This window comes from Oncorhynchus mykiss, chromosome 31, assembly GCF_013265735.2.
Source record: "Oncorhynchus mykiss isolate Arlee chromosome 31, USDA_OmykA_1.1, whole genome shotgun sequence".
Classification (NCBI taxonomy): Eukaryota; Metazoa; Chordata; class Actinopteri; order Salmoniformes; family Salmonidae; genus Oncorhynchus; species Oncorhynchus mykiss.
In genome coordinates this window covers 10725169-10750779 of record NC_050571.1, presented here as the reverse complement: position 1 = coordinate 10750779, position 25611 = coordinate 10725169, and the positions used below count along the sequence as shown (strand labels likewise).

Genomic DNA, 25611 nt, shown 5'->3' with positions numbered 1-25611 from the left:
GCCTATATTCACTATTCATTATTCACTATTCATTATTCACTATTCATTATTCACTATTCATTATTCACTACACTACAGTATGTTTCCATCCTCCTGCCTATGTACCTTACTGTCCTGTACCTACTGTACCTTACTGTCCTGTACCTACTGTCCTGTCCTGTCCTGTACCTTACTGTCCTGTCCTGTCCTGTACCTTACTGTCCTGTCCTGTCCTGTACCTTACTGTCCTGTACCTACTGTCCTGTCCTGTACCTACTGTCCTGTCCTGTACTGTACCTTACTGTCCTGTACCTACTGTCCTGTCCTGTCCTGTACCTTACTGTCCTGTCCTGTCCTGTACCTTACTGTCCTGTACCTACTGTCCTGTCCTGTCCTGTACCTTACTGTCCTGTACCTACTGTCCTGTCCTGTACCTTACTGTCCTGTCCTGTCCTGTACCTTACTGTCCTGTACCTACTGTCCTGTCCTGTCCTGTACCTTACTGTCCTGTCCTGTCCTGTACCTTACTGTCCTGTACCTACTGTCCTGTCCTGTCCTGTACCTTACTGTCCTGTCCTGTACTGTACCTTACTGTCCTGTCCTGTACTGTACCTTACTGTCCTGTACCTAGTGTCCTGTCCTGTACTGTACCTTACTGTCCTGTCCTGTACTGTACCTTACTGTACTGTCCTGTACTGTACTGTACCTTACTGTCCTGTACTGTACTGTACCTTACTGTCCTGTACTGTACTGTACCTTACTGTACTGTCCTGTACTGTACTGTACCTTACTGTCCTGTACTGTACTGTACCTTACTGTCCTGTACTGTACTGTACCTTACTGTCCTGTCCTGTACTGTACCTTACTGTACTGTCCTGTACTGTACTGTACCTTACTGTCCTGTCCTGTACTGTACCTTACTGTCCTGTCCTGTACTGTACCTTACTGTACTGTCCTGTACTGTACTGTACCTTACTGTCCTGTACTGTACTGTATCTTACTGTCCTGTACTGTACTGTACCTTACTGTCCTGTACTGTACTGTACCTTACTGTCCTGTACTGTACTGTACCTTACTGTCCTGTACTGTACTGTACCTTACTGTCCTGTACTGTACTGTACCTTACTGTACAGTCCTGTCCTGTACTGTACCTTACTGTCCTGTCCTGTACTGTACCTTACTGTACTGTCCTGTACTGTACCTTACTGTCCTGTACCTTACTGTCCTGTCCTGTACTGTACCTTACTGTCCTGTACCTTACTGTCCTGTACCTTACTGTCCTGTCCTGTACTGTACCTTACTGTCCTGTACCTTACTGTACTGTACCTTACTGTCCTGTCCTGTACTGTACCTTACTGTACTGTCCTGTACTGTACCTTACTGTCCTGTACCTTACTGTCCTGTCCTGTACTGTACCTTACTGTCCTGTCCTGTACTGTATGGTACCTTACTGTCCTGTACCTACTGTCCTGTCCTGTACTGTACCTTACTGTCCTGTCCTGTACTGTACCTTACTGTACTGTCCTGTACTGTACCTTACTGTCCTGTACCTTACTGTCCTGTCCTGTACTGTACCTTACTGTCCTGTCCTGTACTGTACCTTACTGTACTGTCCTGTACTGTACCTTACTGTCATGTCCTGTACTGTACCTTACTGTCCTGTCCTGTACTGTACCTTACTGTACTGTCCTGTACTGTACTGTACCTTACTGTCCTGTCCTGTACTGTACCTTACTGTCCTGTCCTGTACTGTACCTTACTGTACTGTCCTGTACTGTACTGTACCTTACTGTCCTGTCCTGTACTGTACCTTACTGTCCTGTACCTTACTGTCCTGTCCTGTACTGTACCTTCCTGTACTGTCCTGTACTGTACCTTACTGTACTGTACCTTACTGTACTGTACCTTACTGTCCTGTCCTGTACTGTACCTAACTGTCCTGTCCTGTACTGTACCTTACTGTACTGTCCTGTACTGTACTGTACCTTACTGTCCTGTCCTGTACTGTACCTTACTGTCCTGTCCTGTACTGTACCTTACTGTACTGTCCTGTACTGTACTGTACCTTACTGTCCTGTCCTGTACTGTACCTTACTGTACTGTACCTTACTGTACTGTCCTGTACTGTACCTTACTGTTCTGTCCTGTACTGTACCTTACTGTCCTGTACCTTACTGTCCTGTCCTGTACTGTACCTTACTGTCCTGTACCTTACTGTCCTGTCCTGTACTGTACCTTACTGTCCTGTACCTTACTGTCCTGTCCTGTACCTTACTGTCCTGTCCTGTCCTGTACCTTACTGTCCTGTCCTGTACTGTACCTTACTGTACTGTACCTTACTGTCCTGTCCTGTACTGTACCTTACTGTACTGTACCTTACTGTACTGTCCTGTACTGTACTGTACCTTACTGTCCTGTACCTTACTGTCCTGTCCTGTACTGTACCTTACTGTCCTGTCCTGTACTGTACCTTACTGTCCTGTACCTTACTGTCTTGTCCTGTACTGTACCTTACTGTACTGTACCTTACTGTACTGTCCTGTACTGTACCTTACTGTCCTGTACCTTACTGTCCTGTCCTGTACCTTACTGTCCTGTCCTGTCCTGTACCTTACTGTCCTGTCCTGTACTGTACCTTACTGTACTGTACCTTACTGTCCTGTCCTGTACTGTACCTTACTGTACTGTACCTTACTGTACTGTCCTGTACTGTACTGTACCTTACTGTCCTGTACCTTACTGTCCTGTCCTGTACTGTACCTTACTGTCCTGTCCTGTACTGTACCTTACTGTCCTGTACCTTACTGTCCTGTCCTGTACTGTACCTTACTGTACTGTACCTTACTGTCCTGTCCTGTACTGTATTGTACCTTACTGTCCTGTACCTTACTGTCCTGTCCTGTACTGTACCTTACTGTCCTGTCCTGTACTGTACCTTACTGTCCTGTACCTTACTGTCCTGTCCTGTACTGTACCTTACTGTCCTGTCCTGTACTGTACCTTACTGTCCTGTACCTTACTGTCCTGTCCTGTACTGTACCTTACTGTACTGTCCTGTACTGTACCTTACTGTCCTGTACTGTCCTGTACTGTGCTGTACCTTACTGTCCTGTCCTGTACTGTACCTTACTGTACTGTACCTTACTGTACTGTCCTGTACTGTACTGTACCTTACTGTCCTGTCCTGTACTGTACCTTACTGTCCTGTACCTTACTGTCCTGTCCTGTACTGTACCTTACTGTCCTGTACCTTACTGTCCTGTCCTGTACTGTACCTTACTGTCCTGTACCTTACTGTCCTGTCCTGTACTGTACCTTACTGTCCTGCACCTTACTGTCCTGTCCTGTCCTGTACCTTACTGTCCTGTCCTGTCCTGTACCTTACTGTCCTGTCCTGTACTGTACCTTACTGTACTGTACCTTACTGTCCTGTCCTGTACTGTACCTTACTGTCCTGTACCTTACTGTCCTGTCCTGTCCTGTACCTTACTGTCCTGTCCTGTCCTGTACCTTACTGTCCTGTCCTGTACTGTACTGTACCTTACTGTACCTTACTGTCCTGTCCTGTACTGTACCTTACTGTACTGTACCTTACTGTACTGTCCTGTACTGTACTGTACCTTACTGTCCTGTACCTTACTGTCCTGTCCTGTACTGTACCTTACTGTCCTGTCCTGTACTGTACCTTACTGTCCTGTACCTTACTGTCTTGTCCTGTACTGTACCTTACTGTACTGTACCTTACTGTACTGTCCTGTACTGTACCTTACTGTCCTGTACCTTACTGTCCTGTCCTGTCCTGTACCTTACTGTCCTGTCCTGTCCTGTACCTTACTGTCCTGTCCTGTACTGTACCTTACTGTACTGTACCTTACTGTCCTGTCCTGTACTGTACCTTACTGTACTGTACCTTACTGTACTGTCCTGTACTGTACTGTACCTTACTGTCCTGTACCTTACTGTCCTGTCCTGTACTGTACCTTACTGTCCTGTCCTGTACTGTACCTTACTGTCCTGTACCTTACTGTCCTGTCCTGTACTGTACCTTACTGTACTGTACCTTACTGTCCTGTCCTGTACTGTACTGTACCTTACTGTCCTGTACCTTACTGTCCTGTCCTGTACTGTACCTTACTGTCCTGTCCTGTACTGTACCTTACTGTCCTGTACCTTACTGTCCTGTCCTGTACTGTACCTTACTGTCCTGTCCTGTACTGTACCTTACTGTCCTGTACCTTACTGTCCTGTCCTGTACTGTACCTTACTGTACTGTCCTGTACTGTACCTTACTGTCCTGTACTGTACCTTACTGTCCTGTACCTTACTGTCCTGTCCTGTACTGTACCTTACTGTACTGTACCTTACTGTCCTGTACTGTACTGTACCTTACTGTCCTGTCCTGTACTGTACCTTACTGTCCTGTCCTGTACTGTACCTTACTGTCCTGTACCTTACTGTCCTGTACTGTACTGTACCTTACTGTCCTGTCCTGTACTGTACCTTACTGTCCTGTCCTGTACTGTACCTTACTGTCCTGTACCTTACTGTCCTGTCTTGTACTGTACCTTACTGTACTGTCCTGTACTGTACCTTACTGTCCTGTACTGTACCTTACTGTCCTGTACCTTACTGTCCTGTCCTGTACTGTACCTTACTGTACTGTACCTTACTGTCCTGTCCTGTACTGTACCTTACTGTCCTGTCCTGTACTGTACCTTACTGTCCTGTACCTTACTGTCCTGTCCTGTACAGTACCTTACTGTCCTGTCCTGTACTGTACCTTACTGTCCTGTACCTTACTGTCCTGTCCTGTACTTTACTGTCCTGTACCTTACTGTCCTGTCCTGTACTGTACCTTACTGTCCTGTCCTGTACTGTACCTTACTGTCCTGTACCTTACTGTCCTGTCCTGTACTGTACCTTACTGTCCTGTACCTTACTGTCCTGTCCTGTACTGTACCTTACTGTCCTGTACCTTACTGTCCTGTACTGTACTGTACCTTACTGTCCTGTACCTTACTGTCCTGTCCTGTACTGTACTGTACCTTACTGTCCTGTCCTGTCCTGTACTTTACTGTCCTGTACCTTACTGTCCTGTCCTGTACTGTACCTTACTGTCCTGTCCTGTACTGTACCTTACTGTCCTGTACCTTACTGTCCTGTACCTTACTGTCCTGTCCTGTACTGTACCTTACTGTCCTGTACCTTACTGTCCTGTCCTGTACTGTACCTTACTGTCCTGTACCTTACTGTCCTGTACTGTACTGTACCTTACTGTCCTGTACCTTACTGTCCTGTCCTGTACTGTACTGTACCTTACTGTCCTGTACCTTACTGTCCTGTCCTGTACTGTACTGTACCTTACTGTCCTGTCCTGTACTGTACCTTACTGTCCTGTACCTTACTGACCTGTCCTGTACTGTACTGTACCTTACTGTCCTGTCCTGTACTGTACCTTACTGTACTGTACCTTACTGTCCTGTCCTGTACTGTACCTTACTGTCCTGTACCTTACTGTCCTGTCCTGTACTGTACCTTACTGTCCTGTACCTTACTGTCCTGTCCTGTACCTTACTGTCCTGTCCTGTACTGTACCTTACTGTCCTGTCCTGTACTGTACCTTACTGTCCTGTACCTTACTGTCCTGTACCTTACTGTCCTGTACTGTACCTTACTGTCCTGTACCTTACTGTCCTGTACTGTACTGTACCTTACTGTCCTGAACGTTACTGTCCTGTCCTGTACTGTACCTTACTGTCCTGTACCTTACTGTCCTATCCTGTATTGTACCTTACTGTCCTGTACCTTACTGTCCTGTCCTGTACTGTAACTTACTGTCCTGTACCTTACTGTCCTGTACCTTACTGTCCTGTACTGTACCTTACTGTCCTGTACCTTACTGTCCTGTACTGTACTGTACCTTACTGTCCTGTACCTTACTGTACTGTACCTTACTGTCCTGTCCTGTACTGTACCTTACTGTCCTGTACCTTACTGTCCTGTCCTGTACTGTACCTTACTGTCCTGTACCTTACTGTCCTGTCCTGTACTGTACCTTACTGTCCTGTACCTTACTGTCCTGTCCTGTACTGTACCTTACTGTCCTGTACCTTACTGTCCTGTACCTTACTGTCCTGTACTGTACCTTACTGTCCTGTACATTACTGTCCTGTACTGTACTGTACCTTACTGTCCTGTACCTTACTGTCCTGTCCTGTCCTGTACCTTACTGTCCTGTCCTGTACTGTACCTTACTGTCCTGTACCTTACTGTCCTGTCCTGTACTGTACCTTACTGTCCTGTACCTTACTGTCCTGTCCTGTACTGTACCTTACTGTCCTGTACCTTACTGTCCTGTCCTGTACTGTACCTTACTGTACTGTACCTTACTGTCCTGTCCTGTACTGTACCTTACTGTCCTGTACCTTACTGTCCTGTACCTTACTGTCCTGTACTGTACCTTACTGTCCTGTACCTTACTGTCCTGTACTGTACTGTACCTTACTGTCCTGAACGTTACTGTCCTGTCCTGTACTGTACCTTACTGTACTGTACCTTACTGTCCTGTCCTGTACTGTACCTTACTGTCCTGTCCTGTACTGTACCTTACTGTCCTGTACCTTACTGTCCTGTCCTGTACTGTACCTTACTGTCCTGTCCTGTACTGTACCTTACTGTCCTGTACCTTACTGTCCTGTCCTGTCCTGTACTTTACTGTCCTGTACCTTACTGTCCTGTCCTGTACTGTACCTTACTGTCCTGTCCTGTACTGTACCTTACTGTCCTGTACCTTACTGTCCTGTCCTGTACTGTACCGTACTGTCCTGTACCTTACTGTCCTGTCCTGTACTGTACCTTACTGTCCTGTACCTTACTGTCCTGTACCTTACTGTCCTGTACCTTACTGTCCTGTCCTGTACTGTACTGTACCTTACTGTCCTGTCCTGTACTGTACCTTACTGCCCTGTACCTTACTGTCCTGTACCTTACTGTCCTGTCCTGTACTGTACCTTACTGTCCTGTACCTTACTGTCCTGTCCTGTACTGTACCTTACTGTCCTGTACCTTACTGTCCTGTACTGTACTGTACCTTACTGTCCTGTACCTTACTGTCCTGTCCTGTACTGTACTGTACCTTACTGTCCTGTACCTTACTGTCCTGTACTGTACTGTACCTTACTGTCCTGTCCTGTACTGTACCTTACTGTCCTGTACCTTACTGTCCTGTCCTGTACTGTACTGTACCTTACTGTCCTGTCCTGTACTGTACCTTACTGTACTGTACCTTACTGTCCTGTCCTGTACTGCACCTTACTGTCCTGTACCTTACTGTCCTGTCCTGTACTGTACCTTACTGTCCTGTACCTTACTGTCCTGTCCTGTACTGTACCTTACTGTACTGTACCTTACTGTCCTGTCCTGTACTGTACCTTACTGTCCTGTACCTTACTGTCCTGTACCTTACTGTCCTGTACTGTACCTTACTGTCCTGTACCTTACTGTCCTGTACTGTACTGTACCTTACTGTCCTGAACGTTACCGTCCTGTCCTGTACTGTACCTTACTGTCCTGTACCTTACTGTCCTGTCCTGTATTGTACCTTACTGTCCTGTACCTTACTGTCCTGTCCTGTACTGTAACTTACTGTCCTGTACCTTACTGTCCTGTACCTTACTGTCCTGTACTGTACCTTACTGTCCTGTACCTTACTGTCCTGTACTGTACTGTACCTTACTGTCCTGTACCTTACTGTACTGTACCTTACTGTCCTGTCCTGTACTGTACCTTACTGTCCTGTACCTTACTGTCCTGTCCTGTACTGTACCTTACTGTCCTGTACCTTACTGTCCTGTCCTGTACTGTACCTTACTGTCCTGTACCTTACTGTCCTGTCCTGTACTGTACCTTACTGTCCTGTACCTTACTGTCCTGTACCTTACTGTCCTGTACTGTACCTTACTGTCCTGTACCTTACTGTCCTGTACTGTACTGTACCTTACTGTCCTGTACCTTACTGTCCTGTCCTGTCCTGTACCTTACTGTCCTGTCCTGTACTGTACCTTACTGTCCTGTACCTTACTGTCCTGTCCTGTACTGTACCTTACTGTCCTGTCCTGTACTGTACCTTACTGTCCTGTACCTTACTGTCCTGTCCTGTACTGTACTTTACTGTCCTGTACCTTACTGTCCTGTCCTGTACTGTACCTTACTGTCCTGTACCTTACTGTCCTGTCCTGTACTGTACCTTACTGTCCTGTCCTGTACTGTACCTTACTGTCCTGTACCTTACTGTCCTGTCCTGTACTGTACCTTACTGTACTGTACCTTACTGTCCTGTCCTGTACTGTACCTTACTGTCCTGTACCTTACTGTCCTGTCCTGTACTGTACCTTACTGTCCTGTACCTTACTGTCCTGTCCTGTACTGTACCTTACTGTCCTGTACCTCACTGTCCTGTACTGTACCTTACAATCCTGTCCTGTACCTTACTGTCCTGTACCTTACTGTCCTGTACTGTACCGTACTGTCCTGTACCTTACTGCCCTGTCCTGTACCTTACTGTCCTGTCCTGTACCTTACTGTCCTGTACTGTACATTACTGTCCTGTACCTTACTGTCCTGTACTGTACCTTACTGTCCTGTCCTGTACCTTACTGTCCTGTACCTTACTGTCCTGTACTGTACCGTACTGTCCTGTACCTTACTGTCCTGTCCTGTACCTTACTGTCCTGTCCTGTACCTTACTGTCCTGTACTGTACCTTACTGTCCTGTACTGTACCTTACTCTCCTGTATCTTACTGTCCTGTCCTGTACTTTACTGTCCTGTACTGTACCTTACTGTCCTGTACTGTACCTTACTGCCCTGTACTGTACCTTACTGTCCTGTACCTACTGTCCTGTACTGTACTTTACTGTCCTGTACCTTACTGTCCTGTACTGTACCTTACTGTCCTGTACCTTACTGTCCTGTACTGTACCTTACTGCCCTGTACTGTACCTTACTGTCCTTTACCTTACTGCCCTATACTGTACCTTACTGTCCTGTACTGTACCTTACTGTCCTGTACTGTACCTTACTGCCCTATACTGTACCTTACTGTCCTGTACTGTACCTTACTGTCTTGTACCTTACTGTCCTGTCCTGTACCTTACTGTCCTGTACCTTACTGATATGTCCTGTACCTTATTATCCTGTCCTGTACCTTACTGTCTTGTACCTTACTGCCCTATACTGTACCTTACTGTCCTGTACCGTACCTTACTGTCCTGTACCTTACTGTCCTGTACTGTACCTTACTGTCCTGTACCTTACTGTCCTGTCCTGTACCGTACTGCCCTGTACTGTACCTTACTGTCCTGTCCTGTACCTTACTGCCCTGTCCTGTACCTTACTGTCCTGTACTGTACCTTACTGCCCTGTCCTGTACCTCACTGTCCTGTACTGTACCTTACTGCCCTGTACTGTACCTTACTTTACTGTACCTTACTGCCCTGTACTGTACCTTACTTTACTGCACCTTACTGTCTGGTACTGTACCTTACAGTCCTGTACCTTACTGTCCTGTACCTTACTGTCCTGTACTGTACCTTACTGTCCTTTACTGCACCTTACTGTCTGGTACTGTACCTTACTGTCCTGCACCTTACTGTCTGGTACTGTACCTTACTGTCCTGTACCTTACTGTACTGTACCTTACTGTCCTGTACTGTACCTTACTGTCCTGTACTGTACCTTACTGCCCTGTACTGTACCTTACTGCCCTGTACTGCACCTTACTGTACTGTATACCACCTTACTGACAGAGAACACTCAGGCAACTAAGCCCTGATGACTGACTTGATAGAACTCTCTCACCTCTATCAACACCAGGCCTCCAATTTGAATGTACAGTTGAAGTCAGAAGTTTACATGCACTTAGGTTGGAGTCATTAAAACTCATTTTCAACCACTCCACCAATTTTTTGTTAACAAACTATAGTTTTGGCAAGTCTGTTAGGACATTTTTCCAACAGTTGTTTACAGACAATTGTTTATGATTGTTTACAATTGTTTATAATTCACTGTATCACAAGTCTAGTGGGTCAGAAGTTAACATACACTAAGTTGACTGTGCTTTTAATAAACAGCTTGAAAAATTCCAGAAAATGATGTCATGGGTTTAGAAGCTTCTGATAGGCTAATTAACATCATTTTGATCAATTGGAGGTGTACCTGTGGATGTATTTCAAGGCCTACCTTCAAACTCAGTGCCTCTTTGCTTGACATCATGGGAAAATCAAAAGAAATCAGACAATAAATTGTAGACCTCCACAAGTCTGGTTCATCCATGGGAGCAATTTCCAAACGCCTGAAGGTACCACGTTCATCTGTACAAACAATAGTACGCAAGTATATACACCATGGGACCACTCAGCCATCATACCACTCAGGAAGGAGACGCGTTCTGTCTCCTAGAGATGAACGCACTTTGGTACGAAAAGTGCAAATCAATCCAAGAGCAACAGCAAAGGACCTTGTGAAGATGCTGGAGGAAATGGGTACAAAAGTATCTATATCCACAGTAAAACGAGTCCTATATCAACATAACCTGAATGGCCGCTCAGCAAGGAAGAAGCCAGTGCTCCAAAACCACCATAAAAAGCCTGACTACAGTTTGCAACTGCACATGGGGACAAAGATGGTACTTTTTGGAGAAATATCCTCTGGTCTGATGAAACAAAAATAGAACTGTTTGGCCATAATGACCATCATTATGATTGGAGGAAAAAGGGGGATGCTTGCAAGCCAAAGAACACCATCCCAACTGTGAAGCATGGGGGTGGCAGCATCATGTTGTGGCTGCAGGAGGGACTGGTGCCCTTCACAAAATAGATGGCCTCATGAGGAGGAACATTATGTGGATATATTGAAGCAACATCTCAAGACATCAGTCAGGAAGTTAAAGCTTGGTCACAGATGGGTCTTTCAAATGGACAATGACCCCAAGCATACTTCCAAAGTTGTGGCAAAATGGCTTAAGGACAACAAAGTCAAGGTATTGGAGTGGCCATCACAAAGTCCTGACCTCCATCCTATAGAACATTTGTGGGCAGAACTGAAAATGCGTGTGTGAGCAAGGAGGCCTACAAACCTGACTCAGTTACACCAGCTCTGTCAGGAGGAATGGGCCAAAATTCACCCAACTTATTGTGGGAAGCTTGTGGATGGCTACCCAAAATGTTTGACCCAAGTTAAACCATTTAAAGGCAATGCTACCAAATACTAATTGAATGTATGTACACTTCTGACCCACTGGGAATATGATGAAATAAATAAAAGCTGAAATAAATCATTCTCTCGACTATTAATCTGACATTTCACATTCCTAAAATAAAGAGGTGATCCTAACTGACCTAAGACAGGGAATTTTTACTAGGATTAAATGTCAGGAATTGTGAAAAACTGAGTTTAAATGTATCTGGCTAAGGTGTATGTAAACTTCCCACTTCAACTGTACTAATACCTCTGTGATTTAGCTTTGCACTTCTGCACAATGTCCACCATATCAAACAGTCTCCTCAGCTCTGTACTCAAAGAAACACTGGGGAGTCAACTGAGCACAAACAACAACAACAACAACAACAATAATGCTGCTTCCGTGGAAACAGCATTATCCGTTTACCAATACAAAATCCCCAATATGATTTTACAGTGACAATTTGTAAGAAGTGGATGTACCACCAGAGGAACCAAATAAAAACAGGAAGAGAGAGGGATATCTACAGGGCTTTGTGTGTGTGTGTGTATGTGTGTGTGTGTGTCTACATCTGCATGTGTGCTGGCATGTGTGAGAGAGGGAGAGAGAGAGAGCTCTGATAGTGTGTTGGCTAACAAACTCCATTTTGTATTGCTGCTCGCTGCAACTGCAGTGGTTTCCATGGAGCTGTGTCTGTGAGAGGAGATTCAGCTGTGAGTCAATGCCCTCCCAACAGCCTCTCAGCTCAGCCCCTTAGCACCAGCTCTGATTCTCTCTCGCTCTCTCTCGCTCTCTCTCCTTCTCTGCTTCTTTATTCCTGCTTCTCTCTCTCTCTCTCTCTCTCTCTCTCTCTCTGCGTCTCTCTCCCTCTCTGATTCTCTCGCCTCATTTATTCTCTCTCCTCGCTCTGATTCTCTTTCGCCTCATTTATTCTCTCTCCTCTCTCTCTCTCTCTGCTTCTCTCTCTCTTGCCTCATTTACTCTTTCTCTCCTCTCTCTGCTTCTCTCTCTTGCCTCATTTACTCGCTCTCTCCTCTCGCTGCTTCTCTCTCTCTGCTTCTCTCTCTTGCCTCATTTACTCTCTCTCTCCTCTCTCTGCTTCTCTCTCTCCTTCTCTCTCTCTGCTTCTCTCTCTCTTGCCTCATTTACTCTCTCTCTCCTCTCTCTGCTTCTCTCTCTCTTGCCTCATTTACTCTTTCTCTCCTCTCTCTGCTTCTCTCTCTGCTTCTCTCTCTCTTGCCTCATTTACTCTCTCTCTCCCCTCTCTCTCTCTCTCTCTCTCTCTGCTTCTCTCTCTCTGCTTCTCTCTCTTTTGCCTCATTTACTCTCTTCTCTTTCTGCTTCTCTCTCTCTTGTCTCATTTACTCTCTCTCTCTCCTCTCTCTTAAACTCTCTGTACCAGTCTTGTTCCTCCTCTATTGCTCAGCCAATCCAGCTCTTTAGTTTTCTTTCTCGCTCTGCCTCTCTCTCTCTCTCCTCCCTGCTCTCTCACACACTCATCTCCCTCTCTCTAAATCCTCTCTGGTATCACGCCCATCCCATCAAGTCTTTTTTCCCACTCTCATTACAATAATTTCTTCATTTATTCCTAACCCAGCAACAGAAAAACACTCACAGTGCACCCAATAATTACTCCTATTTGTATAATAGCAGCAAGCATGGTATCCAACATCAGGTAAACAGCATCAAGCAAACACCTTTACATGTCAGCGTACGTATGTCAACAACATACATATCTGGCCAGAGGAGGCTGGTGGGGGGGGGGGGGGGGGGGGGGAATATAGGAGGATGGGCTCATTGTAATGGCAGGAACGGCAGGAACGGAGTAAATGGAACATAGTCAAACATGTCATTTTCATGTTTGACTCCGTTCCATTCATTCCATTCCAACCATTACAATGAGCCCAGCTCCTCCTATAGCTCCTCCCACCAGCTCCTCCTATAGCTCCTCCCACCAGCTCCTCCTATAGCTCCTCCCGCCAGCCTCCTCACAGCTCCAAGAACATCAGCGGAGCGATGGTAGAAAAGATGACCAAAGACGTTAGAGGTAGAGAGCCCTTACCTAGTACTCCGACGCGGTAGTTCAGGGTGATCACGATGACGTTCCCGTAGCTGGCCAGGACGCTCCCGTCGATCATGTTCCCGGTCCCCTCCATGTAGGATCCCCCGTGGATGAACACCATCACCGGCTTGGCCCCGGTGTCTCGTATGTCTGGAAGAGTTGTTTACCATTAACACATTCACATTGCCATCCTCTCTCTCGTCCAGAGCAGCGCGGGGTTAAACTCAAACTCTCAGACAGAGAGCAGTGGGTGAAACACCACAGACACACACAGACACCTCCCAGGTACCAGCTACTCTACGCTGGAATTAAGTCTAGGGATCTGTCCACAATGGCTCCCTATTTACTATATAGTGCACTACCTTTGGCCAGGGGCCCTGGACAGAAGTAGTACACTATATAAGGAACATGATACCATTTCAGACACCCAAGTCAACAAGCCAGTGTGGATAGAAAAATATTGTACTATGTCAATTTGTCATGATTTGACTTCCATTGAAAACCAGATAAATGCTGAGTCATTATGCCGGGGGAAAGGAGAATCTGTCACCAGTCAAGAGCACTTGGGCTGGCAATGCAAGCTGGATGTTGTACAGTACATTAGAATTCTCCTCAGGTGAATCTAACTACAGCTTTATAATCCAATTTGTGTCTTGTTTTGGACCCCCAGAAGACCAGTTTGTTTCCAAATAACGAGTCTGATCTGTGCTGACAACATACCTGACACAGCTAATAAACACTGCTTATGCTAATCACTGTGGACAGTGATGAGCTAATAGACTATGCTGTGTTAATCTGCTCACTGTGCATGTTGTATGTAAGTACAGTATGAGAAACAGGATGTACTACATGTATATAGTATAATACAGTATAGTGTTATACTGTCTCTAGTCAAACCATGGATGATTAAATGTCCCTCCCTTGTATCAGTTGTGTTTTTCAGAATGAGGTTCTGATTCAGAGCTGAGTGGGCCATACAGCAGCAGAGAGATACAATACCACTACATACCTCTTAAGGCCCTGTGTGTGACAGCCTGTAAGAGGCTCTGAATTACTGCCTTGGTATGGTATTTAGTACTAGTAGACAAGAAAGTTTCTCTCTCACACTCTCTAATTTTCTCTCTCTCTCTCTCCCTGCCTCCCTCTCTCTCTCTCTCTGTCCCTGCCTCTCTCTACCTCTCTCTCTATCTCTCTCTCCCTACCTCTCTCTCTCTCTCCCTGCCTCTCTCTCTCTCTATCACTCTCTCTCTCTCTCTGCCTCTCTATCGCCATAATTCTCTCTCTGTGTCTATTTTCCTCAGTCTCTTGAACTGCATTGTTGGTTAAGGGCTTGTAAGTAAGCATTTCACTGTAAGGTCTACACATGTTGTATTCGGGGCATGTGACAAGTAAAGTTTGATTTGATTTAAGAACAGAGAGAAAAAGAGTCAGAGAGTGTGAAAGAAGGACAGAGGGAGAACAAAACAGAGAGAAAATGAGAGAGAAAGAGAGAGAGAGAGAGAGAGAGAGAGAGAGGGAAAGAGAGGGAAAGAGAGACAGAGAGCGAGAGAGAGAGAGAGAGAGAGAGAGAGAGGGAAAGAGAGAGAGAGAGAGAGAGAGAGAGGGAAAGAGAGGGAAAGAGAGACAGAGAGACAGAGAGAGAGAGAGAGGTAGAGAGAGGCAGGGAGAGAGAGAGAGAGAGAGGCAGGGAGAGAGAGAGAGAGGGAGAGAGAGAGAGAGAGAGAGAGAGAGGCAGGGAGAGAGAGAGAGAGAGAGCGAGAGAGAGAGAGAGAGAGAGAGAGCCATTGGGTTGTGATGCAAAAGAGTTATATTGTATTCAAGTTGTCATGGTGACAGCGAGACAAAATTCAGAATCCTCATGAAGGGCTAATCAGAGACAACATCCTCCTGCATAGACGGTCTGAATCTACTTCATCTGTTGGAGCACACACACACACACACACACACACACACACACACACACACACACACACACACACACACACACACACACAATCATACAGACACACACTCCCACTCCCCACTCCTTCCTGTCCTAGTATTTGCATCTGTATTGCTATACAGAGTACTGAGATTCATTCTGTCTACAGACAGACAACCGATTAGTAATGCTATATACAAGAGCTTAGCGTTGCTTTAATTCAGCTCAGTGTATTCATGACCCTCAATGTATTCATGACCCTCAATGTATTCATGACCCTCAATGTATTCATGACCCTCAATGTATTCATGACCCTCAATGTATTCATGACCCTCAATGTATTCATGACCCTCAATGTATTCATGACCTTCTTATGATAAAGGAAAATAGTGTATACATGTTATTTCTTTATTTATGGGTTTCTTCATCTATCTAGCTGGTATCTGGGAGGCCTTGGCTGAGACATGATTTACAAAGCCACACTCCTCCACACAGACACTTATTTAATACAAGAAGATAAGTAGAATGAGGAGGAGGAGGAGGAGGGAACGCATGGGGTGAAAAAGCAAGAGAGAACGAGAGAGAGAAATAGAAAATAACATTTCCGGAGCACTAAGAGCCACACGAGACACTTTCAGATGAGCACAGACACAAAGGCAATGGAAAAGACAGAAAGGGAGGAAAGCAGGAAGAAAGCAGGAAGGAAGGAGAAATAAGAAAAGACAGAAAGGGAGGAAAGCAGGAAGAAAGCAGGAAGGAAGGAGAAATAAGAAAATAATGAAAGGGAGGAAAGCAGGAAGGAAGGATAAATAAGAAAAGACAGAAAGGGAGGAAAGCAGGAAGGAAGCAGGAAGGAAGGAGAAATAAGAAAAGACAGAAAGGGAGGAAAGCAGGAAGGAAGCAGGAAGGAAGGAGAAATAAGAAAAGACAGAAAGGGAGGAAAGCAGGAAGGAAGCAGGAAGGAAGGAGAAATAAGAAAAGACAGAAAGGGAGGAAAGCAGGAAGGAAGCAGGAAGGAAGGAGAAATAAGAAAAGACAGAAAGGGAGGAAAGGAGGAAGGAAGGATAAATAAGAAAAGATAGAAAGGGAGGAAAGCAGGAAGAAAGCAGGAAGGAAGGAGAAATAAGAAAATAATGAAAGGGAGGAAAGCAGGAAGGAAGGATAAATAAGAAAAGACAGAAAGGGAGGAAAGCAGGAAGGAAGCAGGAAGGAAGGAGAAATAAGAAAAGACAGAAAGGGAGGAAAGCAGGAAGGAAGCAGGAAGGAAGGAGAAATAAGAAAAGACAGAAAGGGAGGAAAGCAGGAAGGAAGCAGGAAGGAAGGAGAAATAAGAAAAGACAGAAAGGGAGGAAAGCAGGAAGGAAGCAGGAAGGAAGGAGAAATAAGAAAAGACAGAAAGGGAGGAAAGCAGGAAGGAAGCAGGAAGGAAGGAGAAATAAGAAAAGACAGAAAGGGAGGAAAGGAGGAAGGAAGGATAAATAAGAAAAGATAGAAAGGGAGGAAAGCAGGAAGGAAGCAGGAAGGAAGGAGAAATAAGAAAAGACAGAAAGGGAGGAAAGCAGGAAGGAAGCAGGAAGGAAGGAGAAATAAGAAAAGACAGAAAGGGAGGAAAGCAGGAAGGAAGCAGGAAGGAAGGAGAAATAAGAAAAGACAGAAAGGGAAGAAAGCAGGAAGGAAGGAGAAATAAGAAAAGATAGAAAGGGAGGAAAGCAGGAAGGAAGCAGGAAGGAAGGAGAAATAAGAAAAGACAGAAAGGGAGGAAAGCAGGAAGAAAGCAGGAAGTCATTAGTCATGTCAACGTTATCGGTTGCCTGCTTTGTCGATTCACATCATGCTCCCATGACAACGGGGTAGATATCACCGTGGGAACGTCAACGATCCACAACACTTCACTGTGATCTATCGTTTTATTGGCCAGATTAGATGGATTGCTGATGTGTCACAGATCAGGTGGGATATATTGTATTTGGTGTCACAGGCATTAGTGTAGTAAAACAGAACATCAGGAATAATGCTCCATTTATATTTAATGTTTATCTTTCTTTCTTACTGAGTCATGCGGCTTCGCGGTACCGTAATGATGTCACTAGTTTAACGTAACCAATAAGGTACACTAAATACGCCATGCTTCTTTCTGACTTAAAACTTCGTAGTCAGAAAAACTTAAACTTCGTAGAGTTCTGACTCACTAACTCAGGAAGGAAAAAACATCATTGAAACAAAGCACATGTACTTTACAATTCATACACAATGTTCTGTAGACTGGAGATTATATACTGTATGCTAGGAGGAGAGAACATATTCAGTTAGATTAAATACAAACCTTACGAACACATTTTATATCTGACAGGGAAAATAATGAGCATCAAGTCCAAATGAACCTTAAAAGTCAATGGTCTGAACAAATTAAAGGACACAAAACGTCTCTAAATGTACATGATGGTTGATACGGTGATATGGGTCTATTGAGAATGACTGGTTTTCATGGAACCACACACACACACACACACACACACGCACGCATGCACGCGCACGCACGCACACACACACACACACACACACACACACACGCATGCACACGCGCGCACGCACACACACACACGCACACACACACACACACACACACACACACACACACACACACACACACACACACACACACACACACACACACACACACACACACGCACACGCATGCACACGCGCGCACGCACACACACACACGCACACACACACACACACACACACACACACACACACACACACACACACACACACACACACACACACACACACACACACACACACACACACACACACACACACACACACACACACACACACACACACACACACACATTACAATCCATGTGGGGACCAAACAAATGATTCCAATTCAAAATCCTATTTTACCTAACCCTAACCTTAACCTTAAGCTCAAACCCTAGTTATAACCCTGACTCAAATTGTATCACTAACCCTAAACCTAACCCCTAAGCCTAATATAGCCTTTTTCCTTGTAAGTACCGGCAAAATGGCCCCACTTGCATGTGGATTCCTTGTTTTACTATCCTTGTCAGGACTTTGGGTCCCCGCAAGGATAGTAAAACCAAAACACACACATCACAAACACACCACCCACAACAACAACTAAATACCCACTCATTCTACAGTAGAAGACACATTTTCAGAAGAGAGGGAGGAGATAGAGGGCAGAGGAGATAATAACATCCTACAGAGAGAGAGGGGAGAGGCGATAATAACATCCTACAGAGAGAGAGGGCAGAGGAGATAATAACATCCTACAGAGAGAGAGGGCAGAGGAGATAATAACATCCTACAGAGAGAGAGGGCAGAGGAGATAATAACATCCTACAGAGAGAGAGGGCAGAGGAGATAATAACATCCTACAGAGAGAGGGGGCAGAGGAGATAATAACATCCTACAGAGAGACAGGACAGAGGAGATAATAACATCCTACAGAGAGAGAGGGCAGAGGAGATATTAACATCCTACAGAGAGAGAGGGCAGAGGAGATATTAACATCCTACAGAGAGAGAGGACAGAGGAGATAATAACATCCTACAGAGAGAGAGGGCAGAGGAGATATTAACATCCTACAGAGAGAGAGGGGAGAGGAGATAATAACATCCTACAGAGAGAGAGGGCAGAGGAGATAATAACATCCTACAGAGAGAGAATGAGGAGGAGATAATAACATCCTACAGAGAGAGAGGGCAGAGGAGATATTAACATCATACAGAGAGAGAGGGGAGATGAGATAATAACATCCTACAGAGAGAGAGGGGAGAGGAGATAATAACATCCTACAGAGAGACAGGACAGAGGATATATTAACATCCTACAGAGAGACAGGACAGAGGAGATAATAACATCCTACATAGAGAGAGGGCAGAGGAGATAATAACATCCTACAGAGAGACAGGACAGAGGAGATAATAACATCCTACAGAGAGAGAGGGCAGAGGAGAATTAACATCCTACAGAGAGACAGGACAGAGGAGATAATAACATCCTACAGAGAGAGAGGGGAAAGGAGATAATAACATCCTACAGAGAGAGAGGGCAGAGGAGATAATAACATCCTACAGTGAGAGATGGCAGAGGAGATAATAACATCCTACAGAGAGAGGGCAGAGGAGATAATAATTCCTACAGAGAGGCCAGAGTAGATAATAACATCCTACAGAGAGAGAGGGCAGAGGAGATAATACCATCCTACAGAGAGAAATTGGAGAGGGGATAATAACATCCTACAGAGAGAGAGGGCAGAGGAGATAATAACATCCTACAGAGAGAGAGGCCAGAGGAGATAATAACATCCTACAGAGAGAGAGGGCAGAGGAGATAATAACATCCTACAGAGAGAGAGGGCAGAGGAGATAATAACATCCTACAGAGAGAGAGGGCAGAGGAGATAATAACATCCTACAGAGAGAGAGGGCAGAGGAGATAATAACATCCTACAGAGAGAGAGGGCAGCGGAGACAATAACATCCTTCAGTGAGAGAGGGCAGAGGAGATAATAACATCCTACAGAGAGAGAGGGCAGAGGAGATAATAACATCCTACAGAGAGAGAGGGCAGAGGAGATAATAACATCCTGCAGAGAGAGAGGGCAGAGGAGATAATAATTCCTACAGAGGCCAGAGGAGATAATACTATGCTACAGAGAGAGAGGGGAGAGGAGATAATAACATCTTACAGAGAGAGAGGGCAGAGGAGATAATAGCATCCTACAGAGAGAGAATTGAGAGGAGATAATAACATCCTACAGAGAGAGAGAGGGCAGAGGAGATATTAACATCCTACAGAGAGACATGACAGAGGAGATAATAACATCCTACAGAGAGAGAGAGGGGAGAGGAGATAATAACATCCTACAGAGAGAGAGGGCAGAGGAGATAATAACATCCTACAGAGAGAGAATTGAGAGGAGATAATAACATCCTACAGAGAGACATGACAGAGGAGATAATAACATCCTACAGAGAGAGAGGGCAGAGGAGATAATAACATCCTACAGAGAGAGAGGGCAGAGGAGATAATAATTCCTACAGAGGCCAGAGGAGATAATAACATGCTACAGAGAGAGAGGGCAGAGGAGATAATAACATCCTACAGAGAGAGAGGGTAGAGGAGATAATAACATCCTACGGAGGCCAGAGGAGATAATAACATGCTACATAGAGAGAGGGCAGAGGAGATAATAACATCCTACAGAGAGACAGGACAGAGGAGATAATAACATCCTACAGAGAGAGAGGGCAGAGGAGAATTAACATCCTACAGAGAGACAGGACAGAGGAGATAATAACATCCTACAAAGAGAGAGGGGAAAGGAGATAATAACATCCTACAGAGAGAGAGGGCAGAGGAGATAATAACATCCTACAGTGAGAGATGGCAGAGGAGATATTAACATCCTACAGAGAGAGGGCAGAGGAGATAATAATTCCTACAGAGAGGCCAGAGTAGATAATAACATCCTACAGAGAGAGAGGGCAGAGGAGATAATACCATCCTACAGAGAGAAATTGGAGAGGGGATAATAACATCCTACAGAGAGAGAGGGCAGAGGAGATAATAACATCCTACAGAGAGAGAGGCCAGAGGAGATAATAACATCCTACAGAGAGAGAGGGCAGAGGAGATAATAACATCCTACAGAGAGAGAGGGCAGAGGAGATAATAACATCCTACAGAGAGAGAGGGCAGAGGAGATAATAACATCCTACAGAGAGAGAGGGCAGAGGGGATAATAACACTCTACAGAGAGAGAGGGCAGAGGAGATAATAACATCCTACAGAGAGAGAGGGCAGAGGAGATAATAACATCCTACAGAGAGAGAGGGCAGAGGAGATAATAACATCCTACAGAGAGAGAGGGCAGAGGAGATAATAACATCCTACAGAGAGAGAGGGCAGAGGAGATAATAACATCCTACAGAGAGAGAGGGCAGAGGAGATAATAACATCCTACAGAGAGAAAGGGCAGAGGAGATAATAACATCCTACAGAGAGAGAGGGCAGAGGAGATAATAACATCCTACAGAGAGAGAGGGCAGAGGAGATAATAACATCCTACAGAGAGAGAGGGCAGAGGAGATAATAACATCCTACAGAGAGAGAGGGCAGAGGAGATAATAACATCCTGCAGAGAGAGAGGGCAGAGGAGATAATAATTCCTACAGAGGCCAGAGGAGATAATACTATGCTACAGAGAGAGAGGGGAGAGGAGATAATAACATCTTACAGAGAGAGAGGGCAGAGGAGATAATAGCATCCTACAGAGAGAGAATTGAGAGGAGATAATAACATCCTACAGAGAGAGAGAGGGCAGAGGAGATATTAACATCCTACAGAGAGACATGACAGAGGAGATAATAACATCCTACAGAGAGAGAGGGGAGAGGAGATAATAACATCCTACAGAGAGAGAGGGCAGAGGAGATAATAACATCCTACAGAGAGAGAGGGCAGAGGAGATAATAATTCCTACAGAGAGAGAGGGCAGAGGAGCTAATAACATCCTACAGAGAGAGAGGGCAGAGGAGATAATAACATCCTACAGAGAGAGAGGGCAGAGGAGATAATAATTCCTACAGAGGCCAGAGGAGATAATAACATGCTACAGAGAGAGAGGGCAGAGGAGATAATAACATCCTACAGAGAGAGAGGGTAGAGGAGATAATAACATCCTACGGAGGCCAGAGGAGATAATAACATGCTACATAGAGAGAGGGCAGAGGAGATAATAACATCCTACAGAGAGACAGGACAGAGGAGATAATAACATCCTACAGAGAGAGAGGGCAGAGGAGAATTAACATCCTACAGAGAGACAGGACAGAGGAGATAATAACATCCTACAAAGAGAGAGGGGAAAGGAGATAATAACATCCTACAGAGAGAGAGGGCAGAGGAGATAATAACATCCTACAGTGAGAGATGGCAGAGGAGATATTAACATCCTACAGAGAGAGGGCAGAGGAGATAATAATTCCTACAGAGAGGCCAGAGTAGATAATAACATCCTACAGAGAGAGAGGGCAGAGGAGATAATACCATCCTACAGAGAGAAATTGGAGAGGGGATAATAACATCCTACAGAGAGAGAGGGCAGAGGAGATAATAACATCCTACAGAGAGAGAGGCCAGAGGAGATAATAACATCCTACAGAGAGAGAGGGCAGAGGAGATAATAACATCCTACAGAGAGAGAGGGCAGAGGAGATAATAACATCCTACAGAGAGAGAGGGCAGAGGAGATAATAACATCCTACAGAGAGAGAGGGCAGAGGGGATAATAACACTCTACAGAGAGAGAGGGCAGAGGAGATAATAACATCCTACAGAGAGAGAGGGCAGAGGAGATAATAACATCCTACAGAGAGAGAGGGCAGAGGAGATAATAACATCCTACAGAGAGAGAGGGCAGAGGAGATAATAACATCCTACAGAGAGAGAGGGCAGAGGAGATAATAACATCCTACAGAGAGAGAGGGCAGAGGAGATAATAACATCCTACAGAGAGAAAGGGCAGAGGAGATAATAACATCCTACAGAGAGAGAGGGCAGAGGAGATAATAACATCCTACAGAGAGAGAGGGCAGAGGAGATAATAACATCCTACAGAGAGAGAGGGCAGAGGAGATAATAACATCCTACAGAGAGAGAGGGCAGAGGAGATAATAACATCCTGCAGAGAGAGAGGGCAGAGGAGATAATAATTCCTACAGAGGCCAGAGGAGATAATACTATGCTACAGAGAGAGAGGGGAGAGGAGATAATAACATCTTACAGAGAGAGAGGGCAGAGGAGATAATAGCATCCTACAGAGAGAGAATTGAGAGGAGATAATAACATCCTACAGAGAGAGAGAGGGCAGAGGAGATATTAACATCCTACAGAGAGACATGACAGAGGAGATAATAACATCCTACAGAGAGAGAGGGGAGAGGAGATAATAACATCCTACAGAGAGAGAGGGCAGAGGAGATAATAACATCCTACAGAGAGAGAGGGCAGAGGAGATAATAATTCCTACAGAGAGAGAGGGCAGAGGAGCTAATAATTCCTACAGAGGCCAGATGAGATAATAACATGCTACAGAGAGAGAGAGGGGAGAGAAGATAATAACATTCTACAGAGAGAGAGGGCAGAGGAGATAATAACATCCTACAGAGAGAGAGGGCAGAGGAGATAATAACATCCTACAGAGAGAGAGGGCAGCGGAGATAATAACATCCTACAGTGAGAGAGGGCAGAGGAGATAATAACATCCTACAGAGAGAGAGGGCAGAGGAGATAATAACATCCTACAGAGAGAGAGGGCAGAGGAGATAATAATTCCTACAGAGGCCAGATGAGATAATAACATGCTACAGAGAGCGAGGGCAGAGGAGATAATAACATCCTACAGAGAGAGAATGGAGAGGAGATAATAACATCCTACAGAGAGAGAGGGCAGAGGAGATAATAACATCCTACAGAGAGAGAGGGCAGAGGAGATAATAACATCCTACAGAGAGAGAGGGCAGAGGAGATAATAATTCCTACAGAGAGAGAGGGCAGAGGAGATAATAATTCCTACAGAGGCCAGATGAGATAATAACATGCTACAGAGAGAGAGAGGGGAGAGGAGATAATAACATTCTACAGAGAGAGAGGGCAGAGGAGATAATAACATCCTACAGAGAGAGAGGGCAGAGGAGATAATAACATCCTACAGAGAGAGAGGGCAGAGGAGATAACAACATCCTACAGAGAGAGAGGGCAGCGGAGATAATAACATCCTACAGTGAGAGAGGGCAGAGGAGATAATAACATCCTACAGAGAGAGAGGGCAGAGGAGATAATAACATCCTACAGAGAGAGAGGGCAGAGGAGATAATAACATCCTACAGAGGCCAGATGAGATAATAACATGCTACAGAGAGAGAGGGGAGAGGAGATAATAACATCCTACAGAGAGCGAGGGCAGAGGAGATAATAACATCCTACAGAGAGAGAATGGAGAGGAGATAATAACATCCTACAGAGAGAGAGGGCAGAGGAGATAATAACATCCTACAGAGAGAGAGGGCAGAGGAGATATTAACATCCTACAGAGAGAGAGGGCAGAGGAGATATTAACATCCTACAGAGAGAAAGGGGAGAGGAGATAATAACATCCTACAGAGAGAGAGGGCAGAGGAGATAATAACATCCTACAGAGAGAGAGGGCAGAGGAGATATTAACATCCTACAGAGAGAAAGGGGAGAGGAGATAATAACATCCTACAGTGAGAGAGGGCAGAGGAGATAATAACATCCTACAGAGAGAGAGGGGAGAGGAGATAATAACATCCTACAGTGAGAGAGGGCAGAGGAGATAATAACATCCTACAGTGAGAGAGGGCAGAGGAGATAAAACATCCTACAGAGAGACAGGACAGAGGGGATAATAACATCCTACAGAGAGAGAGGGCAGAGGAGATAATAACATCCTACAGAGAGAGAGGGGAGAGGAGATAATAACATCCTACAGAGAGAGAGGGGAGAGGAGATAATAACATCCTACAGAGAGAGAGGGCAGAGGAGATAATAACATCCTACAGAGAGAGAGGGCAGAGGAGATATTAACATCATACAGAGAGAGAGGGGAGAGGAGATAATAACATCCTACAGAGAGAGAGGGCAGAGGAGATAATAACATCCTACAGAGAGAGAGGGCAGAGGAGATATTAACATCCTACAGAGAGACAGGACAGAGGGGATAATAACACTCTACAGGGTTTCCAGGTTACTCAGGCTAAATGGAGGGGCTGGATGGAGGGAAGAGAGGGAGGAGAGGGGATAATAACACTCTACAGGGTTTCCAGGTTACTCAGGCTAAATGGAGGGGTGGAGGGAAGAGAGGGAGGAGAGGGGATACATACATCACAGTAACACAGAGACATGTAGATAGTACAGCCTTTTAACACGTCAGGTCTCTTTGAGTACATGTCAGAACCACTCAGTAGGAGACCTGGCTGGATGGGACCTCTCTCTCTGTCACACTGTCTCTGTCTGTCACACTGTCTCTCTCTCTGTCACACTCTCTCTCTGTCTCTCTCTCTCTCTCTCTGTCACACTGTCTCTCTCTGTCTGTCACACTCTCTCTCTCTGTCTGTCACACTGTCTCTCTCTGTCTGTCACACTGTCTCTCTCTCTGTCACACTCTCTCTCTCTCTCTCTGTCACACTCTCTCTCTGTCTGTCACACTGTCTCTCTGTCTGTCACACTCTCTCTCTGTCTGTCACACTGTCTCTCTCTGTCTGTCACACTGTCTCTCTCTCTGTCACACTCTCTCTCTCTCTCTCTGTCACACTCTCTCTCTGTCTGTCACACTGTCTCTCTGTCTGTC

The 25611-nt window shown here is 45.3% G+C and overlaps 1 protein-coding gene across 3 annotated transcripts in view; it reads right to left on the bottom strand.

The window, feature by feature from the left end:
* nlgn3a (neuroligin 3a) overlaps positions 1 to 25611 on the bottom strand; it is a 433340-nt gene that overhangs the window by 251439 nt on the left and 156290 nt on the right. For all 3 annotated transcript variants that reach the window (XM_036970546.1, XM_036970544.1, XM_036970545.1), the window contains one exon: positions 13280 to 13429. In XM_036970546.1, the coding sequence (XP_036826441.1) occupies positions 13280 to 13429 (150 nt within the window). The remainder of the gene's footprint in view (positions 1 to 13279; positions 13430 to 25611) is intronic.